Below are 12345 nucleotides of genomic sequence, written 5' to 3' on the forward strand. Positions count from 1 at the left end.
CCATGCATGGGTGGTATCACTGTACTCGGGAGATGTTGCTGAACACATATTGGGGTGTTGTGTGACAGTAACATATTGCTGTACATCCATACCTGAAGTTCAATTTGTATTATAAAAAGTTTGACAAAGGGTGGTAGTAGAATGGAAAGGGTTAAAATAGCATTTGAAATACCTTAAGGAGTCTAGCTGTCCATTTTTCAGTGAAACGAGCAGCTGTCACTTAAGCTGCTTGCTTACTTTTCCAGTGGCTGCTGCTGGTCTGCTGATAGGAACCTCTGTGTCTAGAACGTGTCTGCCATTTCTTGAGCTGTCTCTTTCATTGATAATTGCCTACATGGCACCAGGCGACTTAAGAGTATTTTAATTTAACTATACTGTTTAGCTAAAAGTTATTAGAGAGGTTCAAACACTACCAATGTAATCTGCCTCCGCATAAAGGTTTGTGCTTTTGTCTATTCTCCTTTGTCTATTCATAAACCCTTGACCTGGATCACATTGACAGTTCTGCCCAGTTGTTCAGCACAACTCAATTAAGTTGGCTGAAATTAGCTTTTTGTCTATCCACTAAAGCAAATTCAACTTCCAACATATCTACAGTGGGTTAAATTAGCAGTGGGTTAAATTACAAGCCATAGGAACTCGTAAATTCACAGAACTCGGAATTTAGTATCATGTGATTTGGCTCAAAACATCATTACTTTCAATGGAGCTGCCCCACTAGATTGCTGACTCAAAATCTTCTTAGCAGACTCAATAATTAACTGAACAGCAATGATTTTTATGCAATTGCATCAATTAGACATTTACTATTTTTCAGATATGTATATTTGATAATGTAATATTTTTAGGATCAGGGATGTCTGACTAATATGTGTGTGTGAGTTTTGTATGCAAGGATCTTTTGCTTGATGTTTCCTTTAGCACATACAGTTCACCTCTTTCCAGTTCCACTTATTTTAATTGCTATCGTGTAACCTAATGAGCCTGGGTGCAGGGAGCCGGTGACAGCAAATAAAATATTTTACAGGCCAGTGTTAAAAGCTTACATACACGCTGCTATTGTTCAGTCTCTGAGATGGGTGCTATGAGCTAATATAGTGGGAAGAATGTGCTGTATTTGGCTGAAGGCAAAATAAATAATAAATCTTGTGTTTTTATGGTGGGCTGGCACATGCCATATGTATCGTTTGGTTCATGTTTACCATCTTAATTATATAATAGCCCATAAAGTAGATCTTGATAGCTGCTTGCTTAAATATATCAGAAATAATTGCCAAGTTGGTAAAAGTCAGAACACTTTGTCTTTGCTAATAACCATGCAGTTCTTCATTTTGCTTTATGGGTTGTTTCAATTCTTTAGGGGTTATATGTGTGTTGACAATAGAATCAGATAAATAAATAATGAATCTGCCTTGTGTCCTTTACTTCATCCTTTTTTGAAGGCTCATCTACTTTTTTCCTGATGTAAAGACTCAGACCATAATCAGTCCTTGGTCTTATCTAAGATTCAGGATAGCTTTATGTCTATCCCATACATGTTTATATCCCCTCACTGTATCAGCCTCTACCACGTTAGTTGCTAACATAGTAATACGGCCAGACATAGAACACCCACGGAAGGCTACATTTTTATAAGAAGGAGTCCTTTCCATTAATCTTCTACCTACAGCTATTATCTGATCACAAATTAATATTTTCATGCAGTATGTAGAACAGGGATGCCAAATTTTGCATCATAGCTCTAAGGTTTAAGCAGAGGCGTTAAAGAGTTTTTCCAGAACACCCTGAACTACCTGTGGCATTACAGTGTATGCATTACAACTAGATTTTGGTAACAAATATGCTGTGTTATTTCACAGAATAATGACTGTAAATAAACAGAAATCGATATGGGCACTCAGTAAATTGCATACATGCACAAGAAATATATGTTGCCCTTTAATCTTACATTTAAAATAAAAGTACAAAATGCTAGCATAAATGTCAATCAATAGACTTGTTTATTGACCATTATCCAGAATTCTACAATTGCTGGTAATGTGAAGAGCCTTTTTAGAGTACCTGAGAGGTCGTGGAAAGCATTTTGGCTGATAATTTAGTTGGTAAGGTTAGGTGTGCTTGGTTATTGAACTAGAACCTTATGCAGACACTAAGGTTCTAAGCAACAATTCCCAAATGTTTTTCAAGTAATTCATTTTTTGTTACGTTGCCTTTAATTATTTCTCTTATTTTCATTTTTTTGCTTTTCACTTCCTCCTACTTTTTTTTCCCCTTGTATAGTGATTTCCACTTTTCTTATTTCCCCATTGCATTAGATTAAAATAATTCAAAGATGTATAAATTGCGTAATAACAAAGCCAAATGTTTTTTCCTTTGCCTGGCTTATGCAATGCCAAATATTTCATGTTGAAGAGTTTCTAAAGAAAATTGTATGCAAGACTGAGACTTTTTGGAACAGAGGGAGCCTTAAGATATATGGCAGAGTGCTGATAAACTGGATAACAAGGAGCAAAATTCTTAAGATCTAGGATGGCAAAGTCAACACAGGGAGGCGAAAAAAGCAAACTGGCTCATTGAAAAAGCAACTAACAGCAGTACTTGAGGGTATTTTTGTAGAGTCATGGAATCATATACATCAGGACATAAAGTAGACTGCTGTTGGTGTAGTTAACTACTACGTCTACTACGGTGTAGTTACATTTATGGACGTTGACTTGAAGACCAATGTCAAACAATATTATTTTCAAATATGCTTCCCAAAGGATGATGACTCAATTGGTGTTGAGTGTTATATCAATGCAGTTGTCCTGAAAATTATTGGGACTACAAGTTTACATTGATTTATAGATGTATAATTATAATTTTTTGTATGTTCACCTCTTGTTTCCATTTCAATGATAATTAAGAATGACTCACCATCTAGTCTATGTTTAAGTGTTACTTGCCAAATCCCTTTATCTCTGTTGTGTATTCGCCATTGTTCAATGTGAGAGAGAGCGGTTAATCGATAGGAAGACTGCACATACTGCGGGAGAGACAGACTGATAGCTGCGCAGGTGCATGTAGACAGACAGTTCTTGGTTCTCTCACAGATGAAACGTGTTCCTCCCACTGTCTCATTAATAGAGTTCCACAGTGCTTACTAAACTTCTGATAAATCACCAGAATTTTAGGGGCTGCAGCCAAAACAGTAACTGGGACCTATCACAGGCTCTGTACTCTGGCCAGGGGCGAGAAGTCCAGACAGCAGTTGCCCCCCTGCCATATAATTGGGGGCAGATCTCCCCACTGGACACACAGGCTCCACAGGCACACTCAGCAGCCCGGCTCGCCCTCCTGAAGAGCCAGGGGCTGGATTTTTTTATATATTGTCACGTGGGACTTGGATGTAACAATGTTTATGAAACCGGCCTTGGGGTCCCATCGAGTGATCATTAAACCCATCAGCAGATTCCACATCGAGTGGCATCGAGTGGGCTGGCCAGTAGACACAGGAACATGGAATGGATGGCCATCCAGGGAGGTCTCCCCCAGGGACAGCCCTGCTTGTGTGGGGGGCTGTGCACAGACGGTGCCCGCAGTGCGTTGCAGTGGAGGAGCATCACTACATGTGAGGAGGGTCCTCCTACACGGGCTTCACTGGGACCCCCCGAAAAACAAAGGCTCTGTGGAGAGGAAGATCCGTTTCATTGACAATGTTGAGGGGCAGATTACCCCCCCCAGGGCTTCTCTGTTGTACGATCAGCTGTTGGACTTTCCCTGTAAACTTTTCCCCAGGTCACTGATCTGTGTGCAGCCCACGTATACATGGCACTAGGCATTTTGCACCGTCCACTTTCCGAGGCCTCTTGCGGGCAGTGCCCATCTGCTGTAAGGTGCTCCCTGCTTTGGAGTGAAAACAAGTTACCATCCCAAGTGTACGTAATGGCCGATGTCTGCCCGAAACTGCCTGTACTTGTTACCGCTCTGCCAAAAAGCCCCACATTTAACCCCGTGTTCTGGCACATCACAGCAATTCCAGATTTACAACCCGTGGCTGGCACAGGGCTCAGCGCTAGACAAGGGTTACTATAATTTAACAAAACAAGTTCCCATAAACGCGTTACCTTTCACCCAGAAAGAAAGTCGGCCAAGTGCTCTGCTCCCAGCGGTTGCCCAAATCCGGCTGTGACGCTATTTCTACATGCCACCTAAACTGCTCTTATGGACACGAATTGCCATTTTGTGACATTTTCCGTTTTCCTCATGTTTATTTTTAGCAGATGTTTCTCCGTATTTCTGGAGCTTTATTGGGTGGAAGAAGATGAATAGAAACAATCCCTCGTTCCTCGTTGGACTCATCGGGCGTTGGAGCGAAGATGTTCTGGTGAAAGGGTTGAAATGGACGTAGTTTGATACAAGACAGGAGCCAATTTTGTTTTATTGAAGCCAACGTTCCTTCCCAACTCCAAAAGTCACCGTTTTGGAGGGTTTTGTTGGCCGGCTTTGTTGTATTTCAGGGGTTATGTTTGGCACCAGAACCAGTCCCGACAGAATCCCTGCTTCAAAGCTGCTTAATGCCTTGTTTCATCCCTGGGTGCCTCCAGCGACGGGGCAGAGAAATGTCCCAAAAGGAATAATGTGAAATGCGGAGGAGACTGCAGAGCTACTGAGTAAAACGCCAAGCGGAGACGGTTTATATGTTACTGAACGAAAAAATGTGAAAGGCCAACAAAACGGAAATCTAAACTATCCCAAATTGTGATGATTTAGCTCCTGGGGGGGGGGCTGTAAAGTATATAGAGACGTTTATATGAGAAGAATGTGCCAATAAATTCACCTGCCCTTTTACCCCTAACGGAGCCCTCGCTCATGCCGGCCGGGGAGTGCACTCTCTGAACCTGCTGATGGTGTTGATCCCAGAAGATAAGCTGAGATTGTGTTTTAATAGCAAAGAAGACTTATTGACCTCAGGAGTGACTCACACGTCAGGGACACATCGATTACACAGAGAGCTCAGCTCCAAAACAAAAACACCTGATAAACACGCGAGAGCGTCACAGCGCCCGGCCCGCATGGACAGTGTGACCTACAAACTCATTCCTGCCTGGGCTGGAAAATATATTTGCAACACAAACTGTTTCTAATAATGGATCTTGCAGCCCTCAAAATATTTCACTCTCCTTGGGAAGAGGAGCGTTCGAGTCACCCACAACACCTCGTGAGTCTCGCGGCTGCGTATCTGCACCATGTTCTCTGTTCTCAAATCCCCGGCCCACTCCGCAGTATGTGATCACCGGCAGCAGTCTAATGAGCTGCGTCCTGCCTTGGCTGTAGCGGCCGAGCTCCATCTTTGGTGACATCTGTTTCTAGGTCTCGATGTATTTGTTTTGGAATCTGATAGCTCCACAAAGCTCTGTCCTCAGTCCGAGGTGGCAAGGAATCGGCCAGATGGACTCCTTATAAACAATGCCCTGCCCTGGGCACAAACCCCCATCCTGAACTTACACTTCGTATTACTATGAGCCAAAGAAAGAAAGATCCAGGATAAGCGACCATGTCCACCCAAACCACTCAGGCTTAATATAGCGTGACTTTAATGCTGGCTTTCTGCTTGCCCATTACAGGCATCAATACTGACCCTGTATAATGTATAGATAAATCAGTGAGCTGGCCCCCTGTATAATGTATAGATAAATCAGTGAGCCGGCCCCTTGTATAATGTATAGATAAATCAGTGAGTCGGCCCCCTGTATAACGTATAGATAAATCAGTGACTGGCCCCCTGTATAGTGTATAGTTAAATAAGTGACTGGCCCCTGTATAATGTATAGTTAAGTCAGCGAGCCGGCCCCTGTATAATGTATAGTTAAATCAGTGACCGGCCCCCTGTATAATGTATAGTTAAATCAGCGAGCCGGCCCCCTGTATAATGTATAGTTAAATCCGTGAGGTTTCTTCAGTCTCCTCAACCATTAAATTATACATTATACGTGGCCAGCTCAGCCCTTTTTGCGGGGGGGGGGGCTGCCAGTGTTGGCCCTTCATCAGGGATGACGTGAAGGAGTTAAAGGCACGGCTCTCCTTTTAATGTATAGACGGCACTGAATGAGCTGCACTGACGGAAAACGCTTTTACTAACAAACAGAGCCGAGGGAAGGCGTCCGGAGCCCCGGAGAGAGTTCACTGCGGGATTTGGCTGCTGCCTCCGCTTCTCGTGCCAAGACAACAACTTCACAATGAACTCGGAGCACCTTTATACCTGCGTGATGCCGGACACACACCAGTTAACCCTGCGCTCTGATTGGCCAGGGCTCACATCTAACACCCAGCCTATATATACCATAGCAAACTGCAGTGTGCTCCAGATCTCAGTGTGCTCAGTGCCTGCCTGCCTATCTATCTATCTATCTATCTATCCATTTGCCTGCCTGCATATCCATCTGTCTGCCTGCCTGCCTGCCTGCCTGCCTGCCTGTCTATCCATCCATCTGTCTGTCCATCTGTCTGCCTGCCTGCCTATCCATCTGTCTGCCTAACTGCTTGTCCATCTGTCTGTCCGTCTGTCAGTCCGTACCATGGCACCAAAGCTAAAGGCGAATTGGATAGCAGCATTTCTGAAATCCCGATGTATCAGTGTGCAGCACAGTATCCCATCGCCTACCGAGTGTCCCCTGAAAGCCGAGGGGCCCCCGGCTCAACTCTCCAACCCCCATTCGGTGTCTGCTTTACCCGGACCCACCAGCTGGCCGCTTCTGGGAAGTCTGCCGGATATCTTAAGAAAAGGAGGCCTGAAAAGGCAGCACAAGGCGCTGGTAACTAAAAGTGCAGCACAGAATGGCGGCGCATCGCGTGTCTTTCTTTGGCTTCTACGTGACGCAAATCTGATCCGTTTCTATAAACCCTGAATCCAAGATGAATTGTATAATTCCACATTCTAGTTACAGAAACCAATGCCATCAATTTGCTGTCATACAAACGCTCTGTCCGTGGTGTTTTAGGCAGGTTACCACCGGCAGTTTGGTAAAATTTTCCGAATGAAGCTTGGATCGTTTGACTCGGTCCACATCGGAGCCCCGTGTCTCCTGGAAGCGCTCTACAGAGAGGAAAGCAGCTATCCGCAGAGACTGGAGATCAAGCCATGGAAAGCCTACCGGGACTATCGCGACGAGGCGTACGGACTTCTCATTCTGTAAGCAGCCGTTCTAGATCTGTATATCGGAGGGGATGCTGGCAGACTGGGACTTGGCTTGATGGGGGTTACACTTATTGTTGTTCTGGAATTCACTTCTTATTCGTACACCCCAGTGTTTTCTGCTTGTGGGGGAATTGGTGAATGCGTGGAATCTCCCTCTAGGCCATTGAACAAATGAATCTCATTTAGCGGGACGGTTAGACCGGAGCGAGGCTCTGCCAATGTCAACTTCATATGAAAACAACCCCAAAGCCCTTAGTTATTTCTGAAGGTATTAATATTACCCTCAGAAGATAACGTTAATTAAACTGTAACAAGCGATCGGATGTGAAGACTTGTCCTTAATTCCCATTCGCGCTGGACTTAAATCAAACAAAAAGCCTTTAAATCATTGCAAATAGAACAGGTAGGAACATACCCCCCCCCCGAGGGGATCCATTACGGGATCTCGTCACGAGTCCGCCCTGATTGGTCTGCGGCTTATCCCAGATCTACAGCTTATACAGTAACTACAGGAGCATCCAGCAAGGAATGTGTTAAAATAATCTGTCACGTGGCCCTGATGGACTAGAACACGAGCCTCAATACGTTTTTATTCTTTTTTTTTAAACCAGAGAAGGCAAAGACTGGCAGAGGGTGAGAAGCGCTTTCCAGCAGAAGCTAATGAAGCCGGCAGAAGTTGGCAAATTACATTCCAAAATTAATGAGGTAAATTACCCTGACGCCCCCGCAGAGCTTAATGCTGCCCCTCCGAAAAAGATAAGCGGCGAAAACCAACCTGTTCTCAGGCCATTCGCTAAGGAGGGGAATTTCTGAGAATGTTTGGTTTACGCCACGGGAGATCGTGATGGCTCCATGACCTGTCGCGCACACAGGGGCAGATTATCGGGTGTGAATGCAGCATCGGGGCGGCAGCTGTTAACCTGTGAGTAGTGGACTTGCGAGCCTGTTTCTTCTCACACATTCTTTCCTTGGTTTTCTATTGTCTTCATTCATTAACATTCTGGCCTGTGAATCCTCAACCTTCCCTTAGATATAAATACTAAATAATACCTTAGATATAAATACTAAATATTACCTTAGATATGACTCCTGCGCCTTCATCAATTACATTTAGAACCGCAGCAGGACTGCCTTTCCTATTTGCCAAGCGAATCCCACGATAACGACGACTGCCGCTTCACAATATTTATTACAATGGTATTTTGTTGATTTTGCTGTTTTTTTTAACCAGGTTTTGATGGACTTTGTTCAGCGAATTGACAGCGTTTGTAACCAAGATGGAAGAATTGACGATTTGTATTGTGAACTAAATAAATGGTCCCTCGAAAGTGAGTAATTTGTACTCGATTATAATTACAAAGTATAAGAATTTCTATAAACGGCCCCTTAACAAAGATGGCGGATAAAATCCACCCAATAAAAGTGTCTCTGCAGCGGCTTCTCGCCTACAGGATGCGTTTCTGTCTCGTTTTGGAAGTGATGCGGAGGAGGCTTTTCATAACGTCCCTGTGCCGCTCATTGTCTCACGCGCCGTTTGGAGGCCTCCTGTCTCCTATTTCCCCGCTAATGAAAGGCCATTTCTTGGGATGGGGTGGAAGGGAAACACCAAAAGCATTCAAGCCTCTTCTCTAGCGGGTTGCCCAGCAGACTAGAGATTCGCCTACGGGTTCGCTTTTGCTCCATTCCTTGGGAGTTAAGTTGTTTCCCGTCCCCCAACATTGACGCCTTTCCCTGCGGTTCATAAAACAACTGATTTACTTTATAAAACTGCCAAATATTATCGCGAATCTGCTGTGATCAGACCGTAGACGGTCGTCTATAAATCACTTTCTGTATCTCAGGTATTTGCTTCGTTCTCTACGAGAAGAGATTTGGATTTTTGGAGCCAAATCTGGGAGAAGAAGCCTTAAACGTCATCACAGCCATAAAAACCGTAAGATTCGTCTTGCATCAAACACAATAAACTTAGCCGGGAAGGTGACTGTGTAGACTCAACAAGAGGCCAAAATCTAACACTAGAGGGTCAGAGGCTGAGATGGAACGGAAGGATGTTTAACTTTACTGAGAGGGTGGTAGATAAGTGGATCAGCCTCCCAGCAGAAGTGGTAGAGGGTAATACAGTGAGGGTATTAAACATGCATGGGATAGGCATAGGGCTCCTGAATCTAAGACAAGACCAACGACTGATTAAGGTTTGAGTCGTTACAGCAGGAGAAACCAGCAACTAGAAGAGGGCCGAACGGGGCCGATCTGCCGGTGGGTTCTGGTATCTGTGAAAAATAGTTGAATGAACACGTAAAGAGCACTTTCCATTTATTTGTCCATTTCCATTTTATTGAGTCCCTGGGCCGTTTTAACCGGGAGCTGCATATTGCAGATGATGAGCACGTTCGGTATGATGATGGTGACACCCGTCGAATTCCATCAAAGTTTGAACACCAGAGTGTGGAAGGAGCACACCCGTGCTTGGGACAGTATTTTCCAAACAGGTACAGCCTCACCTCAGATACAGAACAATATATCCATGGAAATCGGTAGCCGCGCTTGGCACTCCATCAGAGTGATGCCAACGTGTGCCCGCGCAACTTAAGGTCAGCTAACGGCTAAAGACAGCAGCCGGCGGTGAGTGCCGCTGGCCTAATCACTTTCCCACGGTCTTTAACTGGTTTCTGTCACTGCAGCTAAATGTCACATAGACAGAAGACTGACGAAGCTGTTGTCAAAAGACACGGAGGATTTCCTCTGCACCATTTACAACGACAGCAAATTAACCAAGAAAGAGATCTATGCGACTATCACTGAGATGCTGATCGGAGCCGTTGAAACTGTAAGAAATGCTTTCTGTGTCTGTAAATTTGTGTCATTTGTGATTTCCTGTCCATTGGATACACTTATTGTAGATTGTGATTATTAGAGCTGCCCGCCCCGTCGGAACCAAACCAAAACGTCTTGGTCTTTCCAGGGCTCTGTTCTGGTTGGACCCACCATGACTGCTGCCCCTATGTATCTATGTTCAAATCCTAAATATCTTAATATTCATTTTTATTTTCAGACTGCCAATAGTTTACTTTGGGCCGTATTTAACATTTCCCGAAACCCACAATTCCAAAAAAAACTTTATGAAGAAATCCAGCATGTGCTGGCGCCCGATCAAATACCAAGTGCAGAAGACATCAGAAATATCCCTCTCCTAAAGGCTTGCATGAAGGAGTCTATGAGGTACTGCCTGCCGTCTGATTGCCAAAGTCTTACTCCTGCAAAAATCAGAAGATCCTGATTGAATGTTTTTAATTCTGTTTGATTTTTTTACAGGATAACCCCTTCTGTGCCGTTCACAACTCGTACTCTCGATAAAGAAACTGTTCTGGGGGAATACATGCTGCCCAAAGGCGTGAGTAATGGGAGATTATACTGTAAAAATGTCTAAGTAGGATTGGTTATGGAGGGTACACTATTGAGGAATATAAATGACAATATATTCTTATCATGGCTTTGTGTTTAAATGGGGTCACACAGGGAGAAGAACCTCTTGGGTTTTTCAGGAGACTGCAGAACATTGTGTGGTTGCGGGAGAACATTGGGCACTGGAAGGAGAGTGTTGAGTGGCAGGAGAATGCATAGTGGCAGGAGAGGGTTGAGTGGTGGGAGAATGCTTGGTGGAAGGAGAGTGTAAGGTGGCAGCAGAATGAGTGGTGGGAGAATGTTGAGTGGTGGGAGAATGTTGAGTGGTGGCAGGGAGAGGGTTGAGTGGTGGGTGAATGCATGGTAGCAGGAGAGGGTTGAGTGGTGGCATGAGAGTGTTAGGTGGCAGCAGAATGCGTTGTGGAAGAATGTTGAGTGGTGGGAGAATGTTGAGTGGTGGGAGCATGTGCGGTTGCAGGAGAGGGTTGAGTGGTGGCAGAATGCATGGTGGCAGGAGAGGGTTGAGTGGTGGCAGAATGTGGGGGGATGTGGGGAGACATAGCAAGTGTTAAATTAAATACACCCGGTAGATTTCGTCTTCACAATTACAGCTCCCCGTTTGCTGTTTTCTTATTTGTTTAAACATTTTGAGGAGGTTTACTGGATTATGGGAGTCCTGGGTCGCCTTAAAACCCATGTTACTGGCAAAAATCTTTCCATAATTCTAAAATCATTAACAATCAGGAAGAGCTAAACCTGACCCGTCTCCACATTCACGCTGTTGCTGAGGGAATGTGTTTTTGGGGCGTTTTGCTTTCTTGTCTTTCTATTAAAAATGCAAACTGGAAATCAGCGGCTGGTGGGGAAGGTGTCCACGCAGAGCACAGAGAGGGATTTAACGATTCAGGGTTTTACTTGTTTTATTTCAGACGGTTCTGACCATAAACAGCCACGTTTTGGGATCCAGCGAGGAATACTTTGATGACTGGAAAACATTTAAACCGGAACGTTGGCTTCAGGAGAAGAGCCCTATCAATCCTTTTTCTCACATTCCCTTTGGTATCGGGAAAAGGATGTGTATAGGCCGACGGCTAGCCGAACTACAGCTGCAATTAACTCTTTGTTGGGTGAGTAGCTTTTGTCCTTTACACCGTGAAGTTTAAACAAATATGAGTGTGAGACAGAGAGTGTCTCTCGCTGAGTGGAACTGTCTCTACACACCATGTTTGTATTCAGCAGTTCCAGTTTTAAAATATGACATCACGGGCTCAGGGCCATTGGCGCCGTCTGTACAGATTCACCGCTTTATATGAAACATTTCATTGGAGCCGATTCGCAGAATCTTGTTTTTTTACACCGGTCCATACGACCTGCTTCCTGGAGCCAAGAGAAGTCACTTACATGAATATTTTTGAATTTGTAGCTTGTCAGAAGATATAACATTGTAGCCACCGACACGGACCCGGTGGAGACAATACACTCGGGGACATTAATGCCCAGCAGACAGCTGCCCGTCGCATTCCTCCGGCGCTAGCTGAAGGTTGGTTCACTTACTACGTTTCCCATCCCTTGGACATGTTGCTGTTAGAGTTTCTTTCAGGTTTCAGTGCCTCGGCTCCTGCAGGTTCAGACAGGCAGAGCCGCCAGGGCCAAATTCTGTTACTGGAGATAAAGCATCAAATCATGATTCTTCTACACACTGCGACAGAAAAGATAGAAACCTGGCCTGGGGGAAATAGCGAAAATAATGTTTTTTTGTAAATTAT

At 44.5% G+C, this 12345-nt stretch overlaps 1 protein-coding gene across 1 annotated transcript; it reads left to right on the forward strand.

The window, feature by feature from the left end:
* The first annotated feature begins 6557 nt into the window (after nucleotides 1–6557).
* LOC149274539 (1,25-dihydroxyvitamin D(3) 24-hydroxylase, mitochondrial-like) lies at nucleotides 6558–12113 on the forward strand. The gene is made up of 11 exons (XM_089505404.1): nucleotides 6558–6794; nucleotides 6981–7171; nucleotides 7789–7882; nucleotides 8409–8505; nucleotides 9019–9110; nucleotides 9555–9666; nucleotides 9859–10004; nucleotides 10230–10396; nucleotides 10490–10568; nucleotides 11509–11706; nucleotides 12003–12113. The coding sequence occupies exons 1-11, from the start codon at nucleotides 6558–6560 to the stop codon at nucleotides 12111–12113; spliced, it is 1524 nt and encodes a 507-aa protein (XP_089361530.1).
* The last annotated feature ends 232 nt before the right edge of the window (nucleotides 12114–12345 follow it).

The sequence above is a fragment of the Sceloporus occidentalis genome, unplaced genomic scaffold (genome assembly GCF_023333645.1).
Source record: "Sceloporus occidentalis isolate IW3139 unplaced genomic scaffold, rSceOcc1.0.p SCAF_327, whole genome shotgun sequence".
NCBI lineage: Eukaryota > Metazoa > Chordata > Lepidosauria > Squamata > Phrynosomatidae > Sceloporus > Sceloporus occidentalis.